This window comes from Myiozetetes cayanensis, unplaced genomic scaffold (genome assembly GCF_022539395.1).
Source record: "Myiozetetes cayanensis isolate MyiCay16 unplaced genomic scaffold, myiCay2020 scf1, whole genome shotgun sequence".
Classification (NCBI taxonomy): domain Eukaryota; kingdom Metazoa; phylum Chordata; class Aves; order Passeriformes; family Tyrannidae; genus Myiozetetes; species Myiozetetes cayanensis.
The window spans coordinates 130801815-130828200 of NW_026086604.1; the positions used below are offsets into that span (position 1 = coordinate 130801815).

The following is a 26386-nucleotide window of genomic DNA, read 5'->3' on the forward strand; positions in this document are numbered from 1 at the left end:
GTCATCCTTCTTCACTAATAACCCTAGAGCCATGAATGGACCTGGCTGCACAACCTCCCTCACATTCATTCTATTCTGTACTGTTGGCTTTTATTGAGAAGCTTAGATCTGAGCTAAGTGTGTAAAGCCACGTGCTGTCTGTTGGTGCTGTGATTACAAGTACTGTCATTCTGTCACCACAAAAATGTAAGAATGGTCATACTGGGTTAGAAAAAGATCCATCTAGGTCAGTACCCTGTACCCAACAGTGGCCAAGAGCAGATAGGAAATGACAGGTACACAAAGGAGAAAGCTCAAACACTACCTCTCCTATGTACTCCGTTGGCCTCCAGTTATTTGCAACTCATGCACCTCTCAGTCACGTCTCCTTATTCAGTGCTCTCAAAGGAGTTTTCTTCCATGAACCTGTCCAGTCTTTTCCTTCACCCCATGCTTTACCTTACAACACATGTACAAAGAATGAGCAAATATGGTCAAAATACAGTCAAAATGCCAATCGGAAATAGCCATTCTGAGAAGAATCCTATTTTTAAGTGTATTATTTATAAACAGAATGGGATTAGTTTATTTTTAAAAATACATACAGGGCAAACATTTGAACTAAGCAAAGCTACTAATTACTATCTACATATAAGAAAATATATCAGTACCATCAGCATGCTTTGCTTCCAAATGCCAGGTGGTAATTTAAAAATGTTTGAGTTACAACAGCCCAGTGCATGGAAAAAAGCACATGACATACCTGCTCTCAATGAAGTTGGGAGTTCAGGATGCATTTAAAATCAGAAAGGTTCCTCACTGGAGGAAATTTCAGGGACTCCTTTTGCTGCAAAGTTCTCTGAATCCTAGTGAAGGGTATCCTACCAGAGCGGCCTTCCGACATTCGATCCAACAACCCTCTCTCACTAAAAGTGGTCTCTTCCACTCGATTTAAACCCTTCCAACTCCTCTTCTTGCTTCACCAGAGCTCTTACCAAAATATCCCTTGTCCAGCTTCCTTCCACTGTCAAAAGCACCAGGTAGAGGAAAGTCAAAGAGAACAACTGAGTCTTCTTGCCTTCACAGATGGCTGCCTAGTCCTCTAAGGCCATGTATTTCTTTTCTTCAACAGTTGTATAAATTCCCCTAAACTTGCAATCACTTAAAAATAAAAATAACACGCATCTCTTCATGCTCTTCACACTAACATTTGAAGTGACATACTATCTCTACTCAGTATTTCATGACCTCCCCCTAATGAGATTGCAACACCAGAATACTCATGTTTGCACAGGCAAAAGGAAAATGGTTAATGGAATTATTTTGGGCTTCATGTCTAGTTTTTTATAATTTCACATTATTTCTCCCTGAATATTTCTTTATACAATAATTATATAAGACTGCTCAGAAATGCCTAGTGCTCTTAACCAATTATTACTTTGTATCTTCCAAATCCTTACTAATATGGGATATTGTTTAAACAGCACAGAGAATCATACAACACTTAAGAGGTTGCAAATACATACAAGACAAAATACATTAAACTGCTAAGGAAAAGAAATAAAATTCAGTATTTAGACTATAAGCCAAGTGTTAAATTTTAGTATGAAGAGCAAGAAATTAGAGCAGCGATATTGAAGGGTGAGGTGAGAATTGAATCCTTGAGATGTAATATGTATTTTCTGAATTTTCTATTTATTTTAGATATGCATGACAACCGCTACACAGAATTGCAGAGTTATTGAAGCACTGGGCCTGTTCAGATTTCTATTGAAATGTCTCTGTCAAAAACAAAATGGGCTTACCCATGACTAAGTTTATGACGTGTTATAGTGTTATCACTGATCGATGTATTCCCAGACTGCGATACAGAGATTCCTGAAAATCCTTGTACTTCTCCTATGAGGGTCAGTAAAATGTGACATAAAAAAGTCCCTGGGCAGGAGCCTTACATTCACTGCATTGAAGGATGCACCTCCATTAGAACACTTGGAGTTCAATATCAAAAATTTCAAACTTGCTGCGCTAAACAAATGGTATTTTAGTAACTTTGCTGCTAAACAGGTTTCTTCATGAGTGTGGGGAAACCCCAGATTAACTTAGATAGGAACCAGCTGATGTAGGGAAGACATTTTCTAAGGCAATTGGCAAGCTTCAAAAATGACTGCATCAATATAACACCTCATGACCACATGACATCCTTTTCCTCAGTGGAATTCTCAAGTTTGAGGGAACACAACTACATCATCTCACCCAGATAAGGAAACGTGTTTCAGATGTGCAAAATGAGTGAGCTACAAAACCAAAAATCAGGTTCTGGAAATCTCCTTCCCTTTCCAAAGCTGTTTTCCAGATTTCACTCCTTCACCTTTCACCTGCTTTTGTAATCACATTTCATTGCTGTGAAAATGCTTAAGCTGAAGTTGCAAAGTACAGCACTGATGTCGGCTGCAAAGCACTTAGGATTAGGAGACTGCTTGGAAAAGGAAGCAACACAATCATCAAGTGAGGTCAAGCAGGTACAACCTAACAGAGCTCAGTAAACCAGTTCATTAATGACAAACTGAGGGGATAAGAAGCAGTGGCTCAATTTAGCTGCGCTGGTATTACAGGGTTAGCGGGGGTAAAATACACACATATTTACAACTCCTGAAATCTGTTCTTTCAAAGTATTTCCTTCAGAAACAGCTTGGACTAGCAAACAGATTTAAGCCTTCACAATCACATTGAATTAAAATTCACTGTCAACTTAGGCTGTACTAGTTTTAGATGCAGCTAGGTAAGTTTCAACTTATACTTTAATACCGCTTGCTTAGAAGTGACATATAAATCATTTAAATATGTCTTACACTTTAAAGATTTGGAAAAAAAATGTTAATAGTAATATTTTGCCAAATATTATTATAGCGAGGCAAAGTGAACAAATTATTTACATGGTTTACCTGAAAGAAATTCCAATTTATACATAAAACTGACATCCTTTCTTTTCATACCAATGTTTAGATCATGCTGGAAAACAAGTCTTCACATTATCGCATTTTTCCCAAGAACAAGACCATATAGCTACAAGGTATTGATGTGGCTAATAAATCTACACAACCACTGTGTGGACAGATCCCTGTCAGAATCACACCTGCTTTCAGTTTAGGAACCAGCACAGATTAACATTAGTCTAGTACTTTTTTGCCATTACAAGGCACAAAATACCAACACAGACTACAGCAGATGAGAGTAGCTACAGCATCTCTACAGCAGCTCTATTCTCTATGGTCTTCAGTTTCTCCTGCATTACCAAACCCAGATAACTGTTCCTATGTCATCCCATGGGCTGGAGGGGGGAGAGGGGAAGAAAAATCATTCTTTTTCAGGATTAGGAACTTCTACTGCTTTGGTGCAGAGGAATGACAATCATTTTACAAAATTTTTCTGGTTTGTGGCACATCAGCTCCCTAATGGATGCTTACTAGGTATTATCTCACCTTTTTCTCCCTAAAGCTCTTTTCTCTGCATTCCAATGTAGTATTATCTGTAAGGGAAAATAACAACCGAAACACATGCCCCTTTAGAAGGCTTTCAGTTTTCCCATCCTTTTCTCTACTACTTCAAAGACACGAAACTCACAAGACTTGATTAAAAAACTATTCATTCCGACTCTGTGAGGTGGTATACAATGGCGGCACTCTGGATGGCCACATGCAGCAGTGTCATCCCAACAGATATTCCTAAACCCTCCAATACTACCATCAAGTTGCATAAAGAAATTTTCAGAAGTAGGCCGTATAGTTTTTCTCTAGCTCTTATGCCATAAGAAGCTCAGCATGAAGCTCCCAATTCTTTATGTCTTTCATATGTAAGTCTTTGGTAAGGAGCAATGATCTTATCCTGAATAAAGTGAGAACAGAAACAGGCAAGTTATTGTTAGGATTGTGATAATCTTGACATATTTTTATTCAGCTGCACATGAACAAATCATTCCAGACAGATACCGCTGGGTTCCAGAATCCTGCAAGTATGTAGAGAGGATGAGACAACCATAAAGAATAACACTGTGTCTTCTTAAAAAATGTACACAAAATACTGAATTTAATAGTTTCATGAGCTACAAAAAGCATATCAAAAGTTCAGAACATATATACAGTCTATCTTTTCAGAATGGAAAATTCATATTTACAGATTTACAATTTACATGTAGAACTTGTTCTCTGAACTTAATTAATACAGTTTTGACGCTTAGAGCCCTTTCACACCATACTGAGAAAATGGTTTTAAGATAAGATAAAGTAGTCCTATCCAATTTAATTGAAGTATTTGTAAATGCTGCCCTTTTTCATTTTGCAAAGTAAAAAGGACATTTAAATAAAGCAATCAAGTCCTGGAAATGTCCATTTGAATAAAACACCTGTACAGTTCAAATCCATCACAAAAGCAAGTCATTAAAAACATATCAGAAGTGTTCAGCAAAATGTGTGGACAGATAATTTGGTAAGTTCTGATTTTTGTTCAGCTTCTATCAGCACTCTTCTGAAAGATGGAAGTCTTTTCTGTCACCAGTCCATATGCATCAGATTCAAGTTCTAAATTATCCAAGTAGAATGGAGATCAATTTTGCCACCACATGTACATTGAGGCTGTTTCCCAGAAGACGATAGCATTGCTTTATTGTTAATTTTTCAGGAAAGCCTAAAGCAAAAAACATACAGTGCAACACCATTAGTCTGAGTTTGTTCCTAGTTTTCAGTCTACTCCTTTTTCAGTGAACAGTTCTTAATGCAGTTGCCACAGACTGCAGCATGGTTCACCCTCCCCCCTGCAAAAAAAATCATAAAGTTACAAAAACAATTCTCAACCAATTCATTGGATTTGGATCTGTTCTTCCACTAGCAGAACTGCAATCTCTAAGCTTTCAAAAAAGGCTTCAAAACATTCCTCTATTGTGTAATTAATGCCGATATGCCTTCCCTTCACAGAGCTCAAAACATTCAGCAGTCTCAGGGAGGGGCAGCAGCCACCTAAACCACTGCACAACTGCTGCTCAACAGAACATTCACAGAAGAACACAGTAACATCAGAAAGAAAATGTGATGATTCTGCAAACAGACTAAACTGCACTTTACAATAAGCTTTACATTGTACTTCCCATCTGAGCCCCCCCTAACCAGTTCAGGCAAATCACTGAGTCTCACAGTGCAATATACCACCAGTAGATTAAATGATGAGCAAGGCTTATTCAGTGAGTGATCAAGCAGCTGAACAATTTTCCATGTAGTTCAATGCTAACCTTGTTAAACACATTCAGAAATAGAGACAGCATCATAAATATCTTTACACAGTAAGTGCATGGACCGGCAAAAAATAAGGAGGGCCGGAAAAAAATTAAAATGGTCCAGGTGTTGTGAAAGGGCTGTGTTGTGTACTAAGAGCACAGCCAAAAGGGACCAAGCTCCTGAGAACAAAGTTTCCAACGGCCAGCTGGTCTGCTCTGTTTTTGCTTGCACTCTTACCTTACTCCACCTGTGAGGTAAAGTGCATTTGCTTCAACCTGAGTGAAAGACTAATAGCAGTGGTGACTTAACTGTGAGGGACATTTACTAAACTGCTGAAATGTGACCATATTCAATTATTTGATTATTCCCCAAAAAGAAACACCTAACTTTGACTCTGAGGTCATCACTGTAATTAGCTCGGATGCATTTGTTTGTACAAAAAGTGATGTGTATGTTCTGAAATTTGCACAGCACCTCTGAAAAAATTCTCTTCCCAAGAGAGCTCCAGAGAGAATGTGGTTGGACAGTTGTTGAGCCAAGGGAGGCTCTGAGGATCAGGAGGTGTCTGGGAGGAGTTGTTCCATCCTTCTCTGCCAATTATTAATGCCTCAAATGTGGACTGCTTTGGTAAACACATTTACTGCCAGCTCCATCCACTCTGCCTAGCTTCCTGGCACTCACATTTCGGCAACTGTTCTCTCTTTGGAACAATCGCTGGCACTCCCACACACACTTCCTTAGATGGAGTTTTCACATTCCATTAATGAATAAGGTATAGAATCAGCACATTTTTAAAGAGTATATGAAAATAAATATGTATTTATGCACACACACATGCATGCATTTGCATCTCAAGAAGTACATCTGAACCCTGAAAATTTCATGGTTTCTCCTTCTGCATCTTGGCAGCTGAAGGCCAAGAATTAATTTTCAGATCTCACGGTTTCCTTTATCCCAAGCCTCCTCCCTCTGACTGTTAACATTATCTTGCACTGTCTATCTTCTTGGCTCAAGAGCAGCCTTCATCAGAAGGTCAGATTTAACAACTCATAGTATGCTGGCACTCGCTGCACCGCCCTCACTGTACCGTTTAGGTCACACACGCTACTGGATGATATTGTGGTCTTGACTACTGCACCGTGCTGGCTTTGATTTCCTAATAGCTTACATACACTGCTAATAAGAAACATATCCTGACATCACCCTCATGAAAGCAGGTCACAGGTGCAAGAATGCTCTGATCACTTTTAATGATATTGCTGTGGGACCCACAGGAGGGACAAAGACAAATGACTGCAGTATTTCATTGAACTGTAGTGCAATTACTATTTATGTATTTAGATGCTAAAAGCACAAATAAATCTGATAATGTTGAGAATGACCTTAACTCTGGACCTCACATATTGGAAAAGGCCATCAACTTGTTAAAACACAGAGCCATTTAGACACAATCATACAGAACAATTTAGGCACAATCATATTTCTTCTGATGATACTATAGCTGTAGCTAGTAACAGCATCTGTTACAAAGCTCCTGACAGTCTGCTCACTTTAGTTTTCAGCTTATAGTTTTCTCATTCTTTAGCTTCTTGGACCAATAACATATTTGCAGCGGGTACATCTCTAGGCTTTCTGTTGTTGAAAATTTTAGCCCAAATGTTGCTGTCACTAAAGAACACAGGAGCAGAGAAATTATAGCACATTTTCCCCCTGAAAATACCATATTTCACTATAATGAGTTGAAGTTTAACATGGGAGAAACGCTGTGAGGGAAACACTCTTTGCTGCAGCCATAAATATATCCTCTTTCAAAAAAATCCACAGCTTGCACATTCTCAAAAGAAACTGAGATTATAGTACCTAAATTTACTAAAGATTTCAATCAGCCTACAGTTGAGTAACATTTTTTTAAGCAAAAAGTGGGAAATGTTTTAAACACAAAGAAATGCCAGACTTGTGACTCAGAGCAGGCTTGTTCTGCCTGTGAATCAGGATTATACATGAGAGGAAGGCACTGGATGAGAGAAGCCTGCTTTATGTGTTGTGAAAGTTGGAAAAATGGTATAGAGAGGGCAGAGAACAGCAAGAACTGTAAAGTAGTTATAATAATAACCGCCATAATTATGGCAGAAGGGTACTGCCCTCTGGCAGGTGGAATCTGTCCTTGTCCTTCCTTCCACAGCTCCTGGCTGACAAAAGACAAGAATGCTAAATGAGCACATTGAAGATAGTGATGATCTGGATGATCCTCAAATTCAGAAGCCTGACTTCTCTTGAGAGCTCAGTTCTGGTTTGCAAAAGTATTGAACATGACAGCTGCCCCTGAAGATGAGCTCTGAACAGAAAGCACAGTATCACTCCAAGCACTATAGAACAGCAAAAATCAGATTTCTCAAACTGCTCACCCTAAATTAACAGAGTTTTCCAAACTTTTCCAAACTTCTCCATTGTCTTAGTTCTCCCTTTGTAAAATAAAAGAATGTTAACCCTACTCCACCTCTCACTGATACTGCAGAGACTAATTTAACAGTTGGAAAACACCAGCTTTATCTAAAAAAAAAAACCACTACAGAAAAAAAGGGAAAATGGGCAATTCAGTGCTCAAAAGAGATCCTGAACAGCATGATAAACCTATGCATGCCCAAACCAGCTCTGTTTAGTTCAAGTATCTTGACGTCAACCTACATCAACATGGAACAGAGCTGTGCTATGAAAAAGGCTGTCTGCAAAAGGAACACATCTATTAAAGAAGAGAGGCTATGAAAAAATACTGTATGTTGGCATGTAACTCAACAGAGCCAACTCCTGCAAAAAAACAAGTGAGTCTGGCAACTCTAGAATTTCACTGTGCAGCCTTGATAATGTTCTTCACATGTAGCAATTTTGAATATAACAGGTAACAAAAAGACAAACTGAAACTGCAAAAGAAAGAAATATAAAGAAACAAGTTGCACTCCTCAGAACTCTAAGTCACTGAGGAAGTCAAAGAAACATATAACAAATTACTCAAGGCCAGTGTTGTCTCAATCTCTGAGTAGCCTGGTCTAATGGAAGGTGTCCCTGCCCACTGCAGCAGGGTTAGAAACAAATGATCTTTAAGGTCCCTTCCAATACAAACCATTCTATGATTCTACAATTCTATGGATGCTTTTATTGCTGAGTGACAATAAAGTGATATGCTGTGATATCAGCAGGTCAGTTTCTAGAAGATAGTAACAGCTACACTTTCCTGCTTGCCTTGCTTTACAAGAAAAATTCTGATGAATTTATTTCAGGTTTAATTCTTACTGATGTACATTCAGTGTAGTGGTATTGCTGAGTCTTATTCCTTAACTCCCTCTTCTTCACAAAAACAGTCAGAAAAATAAGTAACTGACCAAGGGCTAGGGCTGCCTTTTCTAGAAAATAGAGATGACTTAATAGATTGGTTACTCCTGAACAAAGAACTATCTGTATCTTCTGAAATTCTCTATCAGCAGCTGTAAATGTGTGGAAGGGAGAAAGCAAGCAGCTCCAACTCTGAGAACCACAAACAGACCTCCTAAACTGGCAGGATATGTTGACTTACCACAGTTGTGAGTAACACTGGCTGCTGAGCAAATAGTTTCAACTTTAAGCAAAGGTATTCCTTCATTGTGATTCAGGAACAGACCGCTTCTCATGCCAAAACTTTTCTCTTAGCTTGCGAAGATAAACCTAACCACAGAAGCTGGCTCTTTCAAAACATTTAGAACTAGTGGAAACTCAGAGAATTTCAAAGTTAGCCAAATAACAAGAATAAATCAATCATAAGAACTGAGCAGTCCAAAAAAAATTGTAAAACAAAAAGAATGCACTAGTCCCCAGTAAAAAAAAAAAAACATTGGAATTTCTGAAGAATGATGTAGAAATGGATACTTAGCAGCACATACCAAATTCCAAAGGGAATCCATGAAGATTTGCTATTTCTCTTGGGGTAAAGTACCTCAGTTTTAGTGTTGACAATTTCATAAGCTTCTCTTCTTCTGGTAACTCCTCAATGTGTTTAAACACTGATTCAAGCTATGAAGAATACCCAAAATAAGAGATATTACCAATGAAGGCCAAATATGTAAAATTTACAGTCATATCTTAACAGAGTATTTCTTTAATTATCACAGTGCCAAAGACAATAGAATGTTTTGCTTGAAAGTGTAATTGGTGTTGTATTTTTGCAGCAAACATCTCAACACACAGATTTGCAAGAAAGAAATCAATGCTGCTATGAGGATGCTCATCATTTCCTCCTCCAGTCCCAAGCTATACCGATAGTTAATGAGGCAATCAAAGAACTATAAACATTTGTTAATGACAGGACAGTGACTCAATACAACTCAACAGAAGACCATTCACACAAATTTAACTGTATGGATGCAGCTGTTTTAATACACTTGCTTTGAGATTATCCGGAATTCCAGAGCTGCATTCTTTTTATGCTTAGAAATGGCCTGTAATATTACTGAACAGCATTGAAGACCGGGAGGAAGTGCTTGTGTACAAAACAGGCTTTGTGAAAGGTAACTTCAAATGCTGATTCACCAGTGCATTTATTATTACCTTTCCCAGTGCCTAAATACCACTCTGTGGTGAACTTAGTATCACAGAAGAACTTCTCAAAATATTCTTCCCAGACAAATAATAATTTTGAAATCCAAACGTGAAACATTTGACAATATTTACTGGATCATCTGTTTACACAGAATGGCCCTCGATTCACAGCACTATACTGTAGTTTGTTTATGAATAGAACTAGAAATTCTAAATGTTTTCACATACCCCTGTGAAACCTCTGTGTGATACTACAAATAATAAAATAGTAGCAACTCATATTCTCCCCACAGAGAGGCACAGATATCATTTATAATTGTGGTCTAAACAAACTGCTGTTTAGGAACACAAAGTAAACCAACTGGAAACTCAGTTGCCATAAAATGTACTTTTAAAAGCTTTTTTCTTACAATATGTAGAATATCAAAGGAGAAGAAAGGGAAAAAAAAGTTTTAAAACAAGTCTCAAGTTTTAAAACAAGTGATTCTAGTACGTTAGTCTACACACTCACCTGTACATCTACTGCTGTCTGCAGAACTGAGCCTGTCCCTTCTACATAGTGTCCATACCTTAACAACAACAACAATAATTTTAAATTAGTATTTGCTCTGGATCTCACAGCACTGACAACTGCAAAGATGCAGGAAGGTTACTTAGGTTCCTTTGCTTTGATAAACAAATAGCCTCCTGGATAGATAAAGGAAAAGGCCTTATTATAAACAATGCTAATCCCTGGAGTGCAGTACTGTCTGAACGAGCTCTCTGGGGATGAGTCTGCACTCAAAGCACAAACAAGGGTTTATTCACACTAATGCCTTACTAAGAGGCAACTAGGCAAGACCCAGGAAGTCAAGCATAACATCACCAAAAAGACCCATCTACAATGCCTAAACAAATTTTACAGTAAGGCAAAATGTGTTAAAGGTCAATGGTCCCAATGGTTCAAATTAGCTCTCCTTATTCAAAGGAGGACCATTAGTGTGTGCCTCCAGCTTTCATGTCAAACCATTAGGAATGAAGTGGTTCAGTCAGATTTAACTTTCATGGCTTGTGGATTTTCCACTGAGGGAAGGGGGATGGCCAGGCATCTATGCAGAGCATTAGCAGAAAGAAAGAAAAAGATTAAATCCAACTAAAGAGTAAGCAAACTTACATTGTAAAACCATAGCTGTTTTGTATGCTTTCTGGTTGATTGCGTAACAACGTTTACTCCGTAGTCTCTTCAAAGCTATCATTTAAATGTAACTGTGGGCTTTCAGAAACATAATCTGTTGGTCTAACTATGACACTGAACATCCTGAACAGAAAGAGACTGAGTCAAAACAACAGATGGCTTTGTACTGTGAAAGAACTTCAGAAGATGCCTTGCATTAGAGGGATGTGGTCATCATTACCATTACTTATTACATTAACAGATAGTATTCTTTAGTTTTATCTCTACATCTGTAAAGACAATTATAAAGGTCTTTTGCTCCCCTGGGGACCCATTCCTAAAGAATGGCACTGGAACAAGTTTCAAGCGTTTCTAACTCCACAATGAATAAAGGAATACTCTCCCTTCAGCACAGACACAATGACCCAGCAAGGTTGTCTTGAGTGTTTCATCCTTAGTTGAAAAAGCTTACAATTATTTCTGCCAATAACAGTCAGAGCAGCCCTCATTTTAAAATAAAGTGCCTGCAAATATTCCTCAGGATCAGAACAGAAGACCTAAACACTGAAGCAGATTAAAAACATGTGGAATCGAACTGTCTTGTAAATACATCATCTTTAATTGGTTACTTGCATTCTGAAAATTCCCTAATACCAAGTTTAACAATGTAACAGACACAGCACTGAGGAATTCTAATCTTCCTCTTATATAGCATCTGATCATATTTTAGTTTAATATATCTGAGTCAAAATAAATAAATGAGGTAAATTTCAAAGTGGTATTTAAGAGTTTTATTTGGGGGAAGAATCTTTTAATAGGATCCATTTTACAATAAATATTCCACTCTAAATAACTGGCAGTACAGAACTCATATCCCCAAAAAATCCAGTTGGTGTCAATGTGGTTTTGGGCCTCTGTGTGTGTGTGTTGGTTTTTTAACACAACTGTGGGCAGATGGCCAATGCAATGTTAGCTGGATTGTTATTAATTATATTCCAGATGCTGACTCAAAAAAAAATTAATATTCCTACCTTAGACCCAGAATATAATTAATTTTTATCACAATAAAAAATGATTCATTGATTTTCTGACATTTCATTACCAGTTACAATGAAAGAAGTTGGCTTAAGAAATTACAGTCTTCAATTTTCATCTGATCCAAGACCCTCCCTCCCCCACTTTATTTTTGTAAGCTTTAAAAAAAAAAAATCTTTCCATTTCATACATATATTATTTTGGGTATATTGTATCCTATACTACAACTGACAAAAAGTAATTTCCACAAAGTGAGAGAGTATTTCTATAATTGGTATTTACACTATTTTGGAAGGTATTGCTTCTCTTGACAATAGCCTATCAAGAATTCGAAGTATGTCCAGAATGATTACATCTAAAGAAGCAGTTTTCATTTCCTCTGTCCTTTAAAATGGATAATATCCTCCCATAACTTTAGTCACCACAAACATACTCCTCAGAAAAACCATGGTGTTTGTAGTCTCAAGGAGCTCAGCAATCATTTCCCAAGTGCCTAGAAGTCTAATGTTAGAAGGGAACACAGAATTATCTACTTGATCTCTCATGCAACCCAAACCATGACATTCTGCCCTACACAGCACCAAAGCCTTTCAGAAGACAATACTGGTATGGCAAAGGCAGAAATGCAAAAAACATGGATAAAACTAGAGAATTTGAGGTCCCTGGAGAAGGATTATTCCCATCACAGAAAGCTTGCTGGAAATATCTGAAAACCAAACAGAAATGAGGGAAATTCTTCTCCCACACTCAACGCTGATGGTCAGTGTGACTTAGAAGAAAGACACCAGACAGGCATAACAGCAATCTCTGTACTACCTGGAGTGCTGCCCCACAAAGGGGTCTCTTTCCTAAATCCCATGCTTCAGAGAAACATAAAACCAGAACTCCTGGCACAGATACAGCAGGGACCTATTCTTGGCCTCAGAAAGTGACCTGGACGAAGCTTGAGATCTAATTATAATCATTCGCTTAATGCAGAGCTGTAAATGAGATGACCAAACTGAGAACCACGTTGGCAACCCTTCCTCCCAAAGTTTCTTAAAAAAGAGAACAAAGACAGAAAAGCAGATTTTGAGCCAAGAACTACCACCACAACTATCTGGCCTGTCTCCTTCCACAGCAGCAGAAAGGCAACAGTCACATTCTCTATCAGATTTCCCACCACTGTGCACACAAACTTCATATTAACTACTAAGGAGCCTCCTTCACTGGGATTTTGATAACCTGGACCACAAACTACCACAACCTATTCTAGTGAAACCACAAGTGACCAATTTAGTTTTGATGATATTTAAGGCATATATGGGATACATGAGAGACCATTCTGGCCTAAGGTTTTTGTTTGATTGTTCTAGTTAAGAAACAGATCTCACAAGACTCTGACTCCCCCACAAATCAAAAGAATAGAGGTAGAAAAGAAGGCACATATATGTCAATGAGAGCTAGGAGAAGGGCTTTCCTGTTGCACAGATTTTGAACTTTTAAAATTATTTTTCTTTCTTTTTTTTGTCAAAAAGTTACAAATCATGAAATCTGCAGGAGGACTGTCAATATGGCAGTCTAATTTCAACTAGTAAAAAAAAAGTTACAATTGGCGTTAACTCATCATCTAAGCTATTTTATTGATACATTCTGAGAACTCAAAAAAATTAATCTAATTAGAAAAATTTGTCAATATTAGCAATATTGACAAACAATATTATTCCCACAAATTTCCTGGATCCAACTGGCATTTTTCAATACAAATGCATTCAGTGGAAAAGCTCCTGACCAGCTGTCCATGGAGTTTCAGAACACTCACCAACTTCAAACAGTCAAACTGAAAATTGCAAGGTACAAATTAGAAAACTACTAGACAGAAAAGCACTGATGTTCTGCTCCATCAAATATGATTTATAATGCAACAATCTAACTGGTTTCATGACATATGACCAATCCACAGTTATTCTAATCTACACAGCTGAAAAATCCAAGAAATCAATAAAATGTACAGCAGAGACAGATTTAATGAGTAATGGATCTGTCATGCCTGACACTTCGTAACTTCAGTGAGCAATATAAAGAAATTCATTAATGAATCAGCACTATACCAGTCTACTGGAACCGTATTTCCGCAGGGGTAATTAAGCTGCTGTGAAGGTCAACAACAAATGGCAACTGCCTTTTGTGAAAGTCTTTTTGGAGTGGGCACATGACGTTCTGCCAGACAGATTCTCATGCTGGCATTCCATGGACCAGGAAGCACACTATATAAGGGGATTTCTTTCAGAGGCCTAGGTTTTTTTTATGAAACATCTCTCTGTGTTTCTACAGGACATACCAAAAATACACCTAAAATTTCAGGACGTGATTCAGCAAAACATTTTCTTTGCAACTTACCCTTTTGTAAAGCACGTGGATCTCCGGCAGGTGGGTTTAACAATGTCCAGCAAGAAGGCATAGCGCAATAAGGACTTTGGGGGTAAGAAATACCGACTCATTTCTTTATTTTCCTCTTCCAAGAAATCTTTTAACATTTGAATAGAGGAATCATTATCCTGATTGCGTTTCCTTTCCATTTCTTCTACTGTTTCAAGCTTAAAAAGAAAGGTCCCTTTTGGTAAACTCTTCTTGCTGCTGCAATCTGGACCAATGTTTGGATCCAGATTCTTCTCTCCAGAAGACAAGGAAGAACTGGTTTCACCCACTTTGTCTGCAGTTTTGTCCTTGAGTAAGTCTTCTGGATACTGATCTGGGAATCTTGTCAATATCTAAGAAGAAATTGTGACCAAAAAACATAGCTGTATTTAATAAACAACTTGTCAGCTGATCTTGCGGCGAGTAAGAATTTCTTCAGAGATACTCAGACTAAAGCAAGTAACCTTTCAATGTTATTTCCATGAAGATTTCAAAAAACAGTTGCATCAAGATTTTTTGACCTATCAGCAATGATATCAGGCACAACTGCAAACAACTGCCTTTGCAAAAAGACCTTTCTCAGGGTGTGAAACATGGAGCGAAATGACCTGTTTTCTGCCCCACTATCAGCCACAGTCCCGCAGCTGTTTAAAGCAATCGAAGTCACAGGCATGCAAATCAGTCCTTAAAAAAATCAGTATCCAGGCTGAAAAAAAGAAATAGAATTAAACTTTTGTTAGTATCACTATCCCTCTTCTCCATTCATCAACACACACCGTTAAACTGAAAATTTAACCCTCAATCTTCATTAAATGAAGCAAATTAAACTAACACTAATAGACTCACCTGACCAGGAGCTTGAAAGGAAAACGGTTCTTGGTGAAGCTTTGCAATTAGGAAATATCGTAGCCTAGAATTTGGAATGCCAAGCTGTAAGCAAAATTCACAAGCCGTTAGTCCATGTGATAAAGTGGTCTATACCATCATACAAGTTATCTACCATTATATACAATAACAGAATTATGACAAACTAATATATTTGTGACTTCAGACATATCAATATTAGCTAATAATATCTAAACACTTGTAACTTCCATATCCACGCATTTTCAAGGAACTAAGCAGGCAATTATTCTTTGTACCTCGCAGTTTTGACTTTCTCTGTAAATGAACAGGAATTCAAACAAAATTTTATGTGATGTAAGAAATAAAATTACATGCATGATGATTTCTTGTGATAGGTATTACTTGTTTTCTATTAAAAGCAAAAGGGCTTCTCCTCGCCTTTCTGAACAAGGAATTATAAGACATCTAACAATGCAATAAATCCACCACAACCAGTTTTCAAGCTAACTCTGTTAGCTTCTCTCATATATTTACAGTACTTTACTGACTCCAGTTAGTCTTGCACAATCTGAAATCTCTCTCAAACTCTTTTTTCAGTTACCAGGGAAACATGGAAACAAAGCTCCTCCTCCCACAAGTAACGGTCACAGTTTCTGTGCTGGGATATTCATAGGCACAGCACTTCTAAAGCAATGAGGCTCTCACAGGGAAAACCACCTTCCTGGTTACAGTGTAAATTCACGCCTTCTTAAAAATATCAAATAGTAGCAATGCAATATGGGACAAGGATCTGAACACAAACAGCAACAGGATTACGCCAGTATGAGAAATCAGAAGTCATGTCAGACAGTTTTCTCATGAAGAATAACTTCAGCTTTGGGTATGACTCTCCCTTTTAATACAAAAGATCATTTTCAAATGTTCTTGGACTCAGTGAAGTTTGAACAGGTAAATAATATTAGAGCAATTTTAGTACTCACACAGGTTGGAGACAAGAGAAATTCTTGGTATTTAAATCCACATGTTGCAAGCGTTTGCAAAAGTTCATTTCTGGCAGTGAAAAGAATCAGAAAGCAATTACTTCCTTTACATATTTTTTATCCCAAAAAATAACACATTAAATGCAACATCATATGTTCCAAGGCATTCAGTGAAGGAATTGGAACAGCAAATTACAGATACAATACCATTCATTTCTCAACTTGAGAGACAACACAAAAAGTTCAGTGTTAGTGACTATTACACATTCACAGGCATCTCACTCCTACTATGGTGCAAACGCCCCTTCAAAAAAATATCCCATCTCTAGGAGAGTGTGTCAGCAAGGAAAGTAATCAGAGGGCAAGAAATTCTCTCTATTTGGAATCATAAAACAGGAGATTAAAACCACTACTAACAACTCACTACTTCCCTGTGCTCACATACACAGCACCAGCTAAGCCTAATGAAAAGGCTAACTCATGGGATGATAAAAACTGGTGGCTTTGATAATAAAAGTGAGGTAAGACTGTACTTTATAAACAGTGGAAAAACACTGTCATGGAAATAATTTTAAAGAGACTTGTCTTTTCTATTCCATGCAGACTGCACTAGGCTGGAACTACACAACAGGCTGGAGCTGTGACCTGCACCTGGACTGTATATAACACTGCATCTCGAGTGCCATAAGTGAAAACAAGCATTCTAACTGGGGTGTTTTCTGAACTACAGCTTGTTCCAAGCACTGGCCAGCAAGGCATAGCCTCGGGAATCACAGGGACTACAGCAGAGAACCATGAACACTTAATGAATGAGAGAGGTGAGCATGACTCCCAGCTGCCTGTCAAACTCGTTAAGGAGCATGATATCCAGGGTGGCTGTTCTTGGTGCTTTAAGGAATGCTACAGAAAGATCACAGTCTATTCCAGAAAAAACTGAGAGGGAAGACTGCTTTGTCCACAAGAGAGGAGAATGTTCCTGCTGTCACTAGGTAATTACATATTGACACCTTTCCTCTTCCACTTTTCAGACCAAGGCTATATACAGTCTTCATACTGTATTTATGGACCATTTGCTGGCATTCCTGAACCAGGGATAACCTACTACCAACAGAGGTACTCAAGAAAGCCCCTAGACTGTACTGTGATCTTAACACAAGATACCATGGGCTTCTATCATGAGTAAAACCCTAAAACCTCTGAGTGCTATATCTATTGTTATTTTGTTTTTAAAACTAGTATGAGCCTTTCTAAAGGAGGTAGGATCATCGAAATCAATGGATTCAACTTGTTACAATGTATTTTATCTGCTTAGAGAAATAAATAGTTATTTAGCAAGTTCCTTTCACAACCTAAGATTTTAATTCCTAAATTTAAACCATATTTTTAACCCATAGCTGCTACCTGTCCCACATCACTCTATTTTATTAACTCAGATTCTAGGCGCTAAAAATCCCAACTCCCCCTGCTAAAGAAAATATCCTTTATTACAAACTAAAACCTGCATAAATTATTTTGACTTCACCTTGCAGAAGAGGATTCAAATCCTTTAACGTTTTCTAAAAGTAGGTATTTTGGAAGCTTCTGAAGCCTAAAAAGAAAAAAAAAGCAAATCAGAGTAACAAGATGTAAAGTACATCATATTCATCCATGGATTTGTTCAGCTATCAGAAAGATCAAAGTAGTTCCACATCATGCTAGCTGTTGAAGTTTAGCATCCTTTAAAAATGTACCTCAAACCATTCTCAAGTACACTAAAAACGTGGACTGCTGGTAAAAACAAGAAACTTTATGTTTAGATGAACAGCTGCATCCTATGCATATACTTTTGAAAATGCTTATCACTGTTCATTTCCTAAAGCACAATTATTTTTATTCAACATATTGAGTTTGTATTAGGAAAGACAATTGTTGGGGGAAAAAATATCCCTATTTAGCCATAAAACTTTTGTTTTCAAGTGCTTCTATCTGCAATCAATGCCAAAATGTCACATCACCTTTAGTGATAACACACCAGAATCAGTGTTCATCTAACTGATTTAAGAAATACGACATGTTTAGAGCTCAATCTGCAGATAATTTTCTGCACTTCTTCATATTCACAGGGGGAAGGGAAGAAGGCATTTGAGGTTTAGCAAGATCAGTGCAAAGGTCTGGGCACAGGCACATTCCAAAAACAGCACATTAAATCTCTGGAGAAATGAACATGCCCAAACTGTGCCAGGGACCATTCCAACAATTTAGAAGCATAGATGATTCAGATTCAATTCTCTGGGAACATTCTGTGGCACTGATTAACTCTCTGTTAAGGTTAATGTAGATGCAGAATATCTGTCACACACACTGGGATCTCAGAACAGCATACAGAAACAGGATACTTATGCTCCCAGACAGCAGCTCCATGATTATTTGAGTCAATAAGTGACTTTGGACTTCCACTGCTCCAAATCACAGCAGAATTTGTTTTAGCACATTCTTATCTACCACCAGTTATTGACATTCATATGAAGAAATAAAAGAACCAATGCATCTCCCAAGAAACTAGAAAATGTACAAGATACTATGCCAAATTTAAAAATACTAACAAAAATTGTGAAAAAATTAATACTAGACTGAAAAAAGCAGCAGCAGTCAAATTCCTTGCAGACAAATGGAGAATATACCTGCTGGTATGTTTACTCAACCTCATCATCACCTACTAGGAAACTTCTTTTTACAGTAATGAATCCAGAGCACAGCCTGAAATGCAAGAGCTCATACAAGATCAACAGATCACAAGACAAGTAATCACTACACAAAGAGTAAGTGTTAAGTACTTGGTAGGTATCAATGTTACAAATGTCTCTGTAAAAGCAGCACTTTGACATCTTAGCATTGGATTTCCCTGGTTATGGCTTGGACACGATAAAGAAGAAACACGTTATCTGGACCACTTGGGTTAGACCTTGTTTGCTGGCTGGGTGCTCCAAGGATTTCCCAGGTCTTTCCAGATCTTGAAACTGTCCTTTCCATATCTCTAGTATTTGTCTTCCCAGGCTACCTTTGAGGCTCATTTCAGTGACATTTCATTATAAAAGGGTGAACAAAAGGTAAGAACATCCATGGGATGAGAAATTATTTTACAGTTTCCATAAACTGCACACATGCCATACCAATTTAGAATGGAAAGTGATAATTCCTATATTAAGAATTTCCCTTTTTTGGGCTGTAATACTCCAAGCTCAATGTCTGGCAAACATATCATATTCAAAAAAAAAAAACCCAAATGCTATCTCACTAAAACATAAAATTGGAATCGAGAAACTCTGTAAAAGCCACCATTTTGAACATACTACAGACTACTCACATTAAGTGCTGCCTCCAGAAACAACCTGCCTAAGGGAGATAAGTGGCATGAGCAGCGTCTCTTGGAGTGTTGAGATAACACAGTCACAGCCAAGCCCAGCTCCTGTGCATCATCATGACGAAAAACAGAAGTCCTGTAGTGTCTAAAGTTTTGGTTTTGAGAAGGAAATGCTTCTGCCCTTTACCCAGCTAAGCCCACAACAACCAGGCAGCGATGTTACCATATTAATGCACAACAGTGTCCTAAAAGCAGCCAGCCACTTAACTGTGTCTCAGTTTAATGGAAAGGAATCCTGACATCAGGATTCCCTTAAGAGAAGGTACTCCTATTTCAATGAATTAGAAACTTACCCACTACCTGCTGGTTTTTATTGTTTTGAAATTTCTGGGGACCTGAGTTACATCCCTTGTTCCAAAAAAGACATCCTTTGCAACTTCTGAGAAACCCATGTTCTTCTCCTATTTTTGTGTCTCTGCCAAAAGCAGGGGGAGTAGTAATAACCATTCTTTTTACCTATTAATCATCTAACTTACTGGGCTACAGAATCTGTATTGTGCTCTGTCCTGTGTTCTCTGTGACAGATTTCTTAGATAATCCCTGCCAAGCCACTCAGCCCTTCTGTGTCTGTGTTCTCTATCTGCTGCTGACAAGGGCAAAGACATAGTCCCACTTAAAGTTTTTGGCTGCAAGAAGTTTCTGGATGAAGGATGAAGACTCTTTTCTTCCAATGTCAACAGCAGTTTGAAAGAAAGGTTGTTTGGTACTGGTTTCCTTCTGTGCTGAAACATTCATGAAAAAAAAAAAAAGAAAAAGAAAAAGAAAAAGAGAGAGCAAACATCCCTTTGTTCTCCTCCAATCCTGAGAACAAGATTAACCAATGGAGGAATATAGAGAGAACAGCTGTCCCAGCCACCAGCAGAGGCAGCACTGCCAGGAATGGTAAGTGTCTGGTGGACTTTAACTGATGCAAATCCTCAGGCTCATGTCAATTGGTGCCCACTGGACATCTCAATCCAGAAGCACTGATTTCTGCTGGATAATCTCTCCGAACAACTGCTTGTTCTCCTTCCCCAGGAAGAGTTCTTACTTATGTATCCCTTCCCAAAAAAGACTACATGCATTCCGTGGAGCTGATTTTTAACACTCTCAATAAGAACAACTTAAATCAACAAAAAACACTTTGCTTGAATTTACTGTTTCAAAATTTAAGGTATAAATTATGCAAATAATTACGGCTATTTTATTAGGAACTGGGATCTGACCAGACAAAACATGACAGATGAATACAAACATAAGGATGATGTTCAGACAATGCTGTGCTATTTAAATTCTTTAGTATTACTACTCAAAACAAGAGATTGTATACTACAAACCAAAAATACACAATCTGTCCCACGATATCTAGAAGCATCACCAAAAACATAGAACAGAAATTTTAGGAAAGAATGGAAAGGGGTGGAAGATGCATCACATTGTGCAGTCAGTAACATACTCAAACAAACTTTCAAATAAATGCTGCCTCTTCAAAAGATGACCAGATGTTGAATCTAAACTATTTTAACCTGGTATTTCAAACCATTTTCATGTTTCCTTGAGGCTAATTGGCAACCTATTATATTACCTACTCCTGCTTCTACACAAAATCAATGCAAATTTGATGATGAACTGAAAAGAACTCAATTTTTACATTTATGATGCAGCCAGAGTTTAAACAGACACACGATAAAAAGTAAACCAGACAATGAAAACATATACAGCAACTATGAGGTGATTAAGGCATTAGTGAAATACAGGTATTTGTAAGTTACATACGATCATGTGAAAACAAACAAGGAATACAACACAGTACTGGTAGTATCCCTGTCAAATATTAGATGACCTGTCTCACTGAAATATAGACCTACTTTGCTACAACAAAGGCTTTAGAATGGAGCAGAAGTTAATTTATACCTTGGCAGAATATCAAGGATATAGAGAAAGCTCTTTGTCCGTGGATCTGATACATCACCTTGCAGGCCGATTCTAAGAGAGAATAAAGAAACACCTGTATATTACTTGGAGCAGACTGACATCTGAGTTACCTTTTTCTACAGAATACTGACACTTTTTGCTTTGAGTTTCAAAAGGGGATTCTGTAAAAGCATCATGTGCAGACATGAGGACATGCTCATAGGGGCAGTGTGCTACGAGATGCTCTAAGGAAAGAAAGCCTGCCCTGGAATCCATCAGCTCACAGAGAAGTTCAAATTGAAGCATTCAGTAATGAAATCCACCCCCCAGTCTGCAGAGTGTTTAGCATTCTGGTCTTGTCCAGCAAACCCTTTGAACATATTTGGCTCTGAAAGAACAAAACAACCCCACTGGGTTTCTGGGAATACCCTCCCATTTTGCACTGAATATATTAAATTATGTCTATGAATTAAAGCCTCAGTGCTCACCATTTTGCAGGATTGAGTTCCATGTAAATAACTTTGTAACCAATTTCCTAACATTAAACTGGACGGATTATGTAGGCTACAAAAATGATAACGATTCCAGGCCTGCCTTTCCCTAGCTTATACTTGTATTAGCTCTCAAAAAAAAGAGTAAAACTTTTGTAGAAGAGTCTGAGCATGTCTCTAAATTAATCAGTCACACACAGATTTTGGTTTTCACTATACTATAAAAAAAATCTGAAGAAATTATTCCTGTATACATCACAGGTTTGCACTAAAATAAATTTATAGATCAGCACTTTAGAGGTATTCCTTTTTAATCTCAGAGCATTCAATGAGATATTTTTTCTTACATAAGCAGTTTCATCACCATCTTTTCCATGAAGCTACTACATTGCATGAGTGTGCTTACCAGAATCTCATCTCCACTGGTCACTGCTGACAAATGATACGAATTACAAACTAATAGGACAAATAACATCTCAGTAAACTCAGTTCTTAATCAGCAACATATTTCTCAATATTATCCACAAAATCATTTCAAAGCCGATATCCTTCTGCTCTTGGCTAAAATAGAAATATTCCTTAGAATAAACTATTTGTGTGCATGTACAACTTTCAAAGTACAAATAAAAACAGATTACACTCTTTAATCTCAGGCAGAACTGAGGAATTCCAATACTCCTTCTGGATTTGCCCCAGGAAAATATTAGATTGATACCTAAAAGGAAAGGCAGCACTCCTAAACAGCAAAATCTTCAAATTGCACTATTAGAGGAACTATATAGTACACAAAATAGGGGCTGTAAGAAGCTTACATCATTTAAACTGAATTAGCATCTACATATTACCAGAAATGTGATCAATAATTAAGATACTACTTGCAGCATTTCTTTATTTCAGTAAATATGGTGAACAGAGCTACAACATTTTTGCTCAGGAAGGTACACAGATAAACCACGCATAGTGTCACCCTTGAAAACTAATATAGCCCTCTCTAAAGGAGACAGGATCATCAAATAAAATCAATAGAGGCAACTTGTTATAACATATATTATGCCCTTACAGAAATAAATAGTTATTTAGCATGATTTTAATTCCTAAATTTAAATCACATTTTGAACCCACAGCTGTCCCATCTCACTCTATTTTGTTAGTTCCTCTGACAGTATATACTGCAATAAATGCACTTTTTTTCCAAGTGTGCTACATCTACCTTGTAAATGGCTGACAGGGAGGACTCATCAAAATCATATCAAAAGATAATCTGTCAAATTCTTCCAGTGTTATACCCTGAAAAAGGAAAAAAATAGAAGAATGTTGAGTGTTGAAAACTGTATGAAACTCGTAAGTCATCTTTCAGATCAAACTACCCTGCTTACTTCTAGATGTGCTTCATCTACCTACTTACTGCTAGATGTGCTTCATCTAGCAAAAAACTACCTAATCTCCCATTTGACCTAATAATTTCAAAATCTTCCCTACCTTGGCAGACCATACAATGCAAATATGCATTCATTGCTTTGAATAGGAAACAAAACATTAATAATGTTAGCATCTATACCCAATCTTGAAGGTTTTACCTACTCATTCTTTCAGAAGAGGTGTCTAGTAGTTCTTTCAGGAGACACTGACCTGTTATTTCTCCCCAAATAAAGTATCATTATTCAGATATGAAGTCTTTGCACATCAAAACCAGTGCTTACATATTCAAAATATGTGAAAAAATATCAGATCTTTGTGAAAGAAAAAATATCTGAAAAGTAAAGTAGCTCAAGTGCAAACATGATAATTTTTACAGGTCCAAACTATGGGTTTTAACTCTTAGGAGCTCAGTGGCAATGCATCCTATAGAGTTAACTTAATTTTAGTTTTTGCATGGTAAAAATTCCTTTAAGATATTATATGGTTGAAAGGTCTACTCTGCAAAAATATTTCTCTTCAGAAAAGAAAGTATTAGGTCTGTGGTATGAATTAACTACACAGGTAGAAATTCCCCTAGACTAAATTCTAACCAGCTCTAGAAGGACAACATATTAAGGGGCTAGGAGGACAGAAGAAGGAAAATTATCAAGTAACTAAGAACTGCACAAAGTTCTGGACTGGACAAAGAAGTGGACACTGCCTTACATATTTTGAGGATACTTATATACCAAATATACCATAACTACCCTCACACACCAGACAAAAACTGATATTTTTTTCCAATAAATCTGAAGAAGGTCTTACTGACTGTAATAATTTGTTCTTATCTACTATAAGCAGGCACAGGTAAGTATTACTCTTCTTTTTCCATTATAAAACTGTAAACTATCATTTAGCCTGTTAGTATTGGGTGCTGAATAAGCATTTAACCTTTAGCCACCTACTGAACTCTTACTTAAGCTGGTGTCTTGAAACAGACATAGTATCTTTCATTTAGTGTCAGTTGTAAAGCCATAAAGAAGGTTAAGAAGTTTACAGTAATTTCTAATTAAATCCAGACAAAATTACATGCCTAGTTTGCCCCTCATTTATTTAAACAGAATCCAATTTTACCTACTTCTTCTTCAAATAATTTGGAAAGGAACAGAATTCCTAAAACATTCAATCTGTTCAGTCCATTAAAAGAAAAAAATCAAGACTGTTCCATCCAATATATTTTCTTGTGTTTTTCTGAGCTCAACTATAACTACAAAACAAAGGCTTGCCTCCAAATTCTTTCAAAGTACATGAAAATATTTTTTTAATATAAAAAAATGATTTTTGACATTCCTTTATTGGTGGTAAGCATTCCTCTTGACATTTATGTAACCTTTCTTGATGCAGCAGTCAAGACTTCAAGGAAACGACTGCAGTGTGAATATCCCTCTAACTTCAACAAGCAACCACAACACAAGTAACCAAAGTTATTGTAAAACTGCTTTACTCATAACAACACAAATATTTTTGTTTCTCTTGTTACTAATAACGATGGTGAAGACAAATTACGACTACAAATGCCAGACTACAGTAAAAAACACATTAATTACTCACCTCAATAGTCTTTGCCCATAACGGTGTGCTGGGAAAGTTGTGCTTATAAACATCATTGGCAAGAGTGTTCACATCAACAGCAGCAACAACTTCTGCATCTGTGCAGCTTTCTAAAATTAAAAAAAAAAAAAAAAAAAATTGAAAACTGTAGCTCCTCTTTACTACTCCTGTAAAAACGTGTTTGTTGTATTACAGCTATGCGCAAAAACAAAAGGCAAATTACATAATTAAACTCTGCTGTGTTGCCAAACTTTGCAAAAAAATACACTGTTTTTCTAATCATGTGGACAATAATTCCCTTCCTTATACATCAAAAAATGTTAATTAGTACATACATAACCTCCAAACAGGGTGCATCTCCACAACATTCTCACTTGCACTCTGCTGGTGTCTGTGGCCAGCAAGTTCCTCAGCTACAGCAACACAGCCCAAGCCATCCTGCCGAGCACCCCCACCACTGCCTGAGCCTCTTACAGGAACTAAACTTATTTTAGAAGTATACTACTTCTCATTATGAAAAAAATGGCACCAATAAATATGTCTGAGGTACATGCACTCTTTCAATAAACCTTTTAAGTTGCCTGAAAAACATTTGTGCTTATATTTCAGCAAAACCTTAGGCCTCAAACCCAACTGCTGCCTCCTTTAAGTTCAAGGTCTCCAAAATAACAAGTTTGGCAGCTCCTCCTCTCTTGATATCGAAGGAATTGCTTCTGGACACTTCGAGGTGTTATTGAAAAGATGAGAGGACAGTGTACCAAATCTACTGACAGCTAAACCCTGAAAGAAAAATACACTTAAAAGAATGTAAATAACCAATAGTTTAAATTTATAGAGTAACAGAACAGGATAACAGGTTCTACAGAAGCCAAAGAGATAAAAAGAACAGTGTTTATTCCACCGCTCATCGTGTCACACTATTTATTATTACTAACCACAATACCTTCACTGAGGCTTTTTATCCAGGAAGATGGGCTGTGGTCACTGTTACAGCCGCAGGCAGAAAACACTGACCCAACTTCCTCATACACAAGATCAGTTTCAACCACCAGGATATTTATGTTATGGTCAGCATTATAAAGACCCAGATGAAACACAAGGAATTAAAAAAAATTTTCGTAAACCAAAAGAAACAAGGCAAATAGCCACATGCCTTTGAATAGTCTCACAATATGCTCAAGTAACACATTAACAAATGACCTTAAGAGACAGCTCATGAATTACTGCTAGGCAGCTAATTATTTACAGTCTGAAAGGATGAAAGCCAAACTGTGATGACCCCAGTGAACCTAAATTTGAATGATGCAGTTATCATCCATCTACTACCTTTCAGGTTTTCAAGGCCATGTTGTTCAAAAGTAAGATGGAAGAAA

General features: G+C 37.3%; 1 protein-coding gene across 1 annotated transcript in view; it reads right to left on the bottom strand.

Moving 5' to 3' along the window:
* Window positions 1-3891: 3891 nt before the first annotated feature.
* TRDMT1 (tRNA aspartic acid methyltransferase 1) overlaps window positions 3892-26386 on the bottom strand; it is a 29289-nt gene continuing 6794 nt past the window's right edge. The window contains exons 2-11 of the mRNA XM_050324750.1: window positions 25014-25123; window positions 23215-23291; window positions 21514-21585; window positions 17743-17808; window positions 16221-16290; window positions 15241-15324; window positions 14377-14747; window positions 10321-10378; window positions 9155-9284; window positions 3892-4659 (exon numbers count right to left, since the gene is read on the bottom strand). Coding sequence (XP_050180707.1) covers window positions 4559-4659; window positions 9155-9284; window positions 10321-10378; window positions 14377-14747; window positions 15241-15324; window positions 16221-16290; window positions 17743-17808; window positions 21514-21585; window positions 23215-23291; window positions 25014-25123 — 1139 coding nt within the window. The 3' untranslated portion in view covers window positions 3892-4558. The remainder of the gene's footprint in view (window positions 4660-9154; window positions 9285-10320; window positions 10379-14376; window positions 14748-15240; window positions 15325-16220; window positions 16291-17742; window positions 17809-21513; window positions 21586-23214; window positions 23292-25013; window positions 25124-26386) is intronic.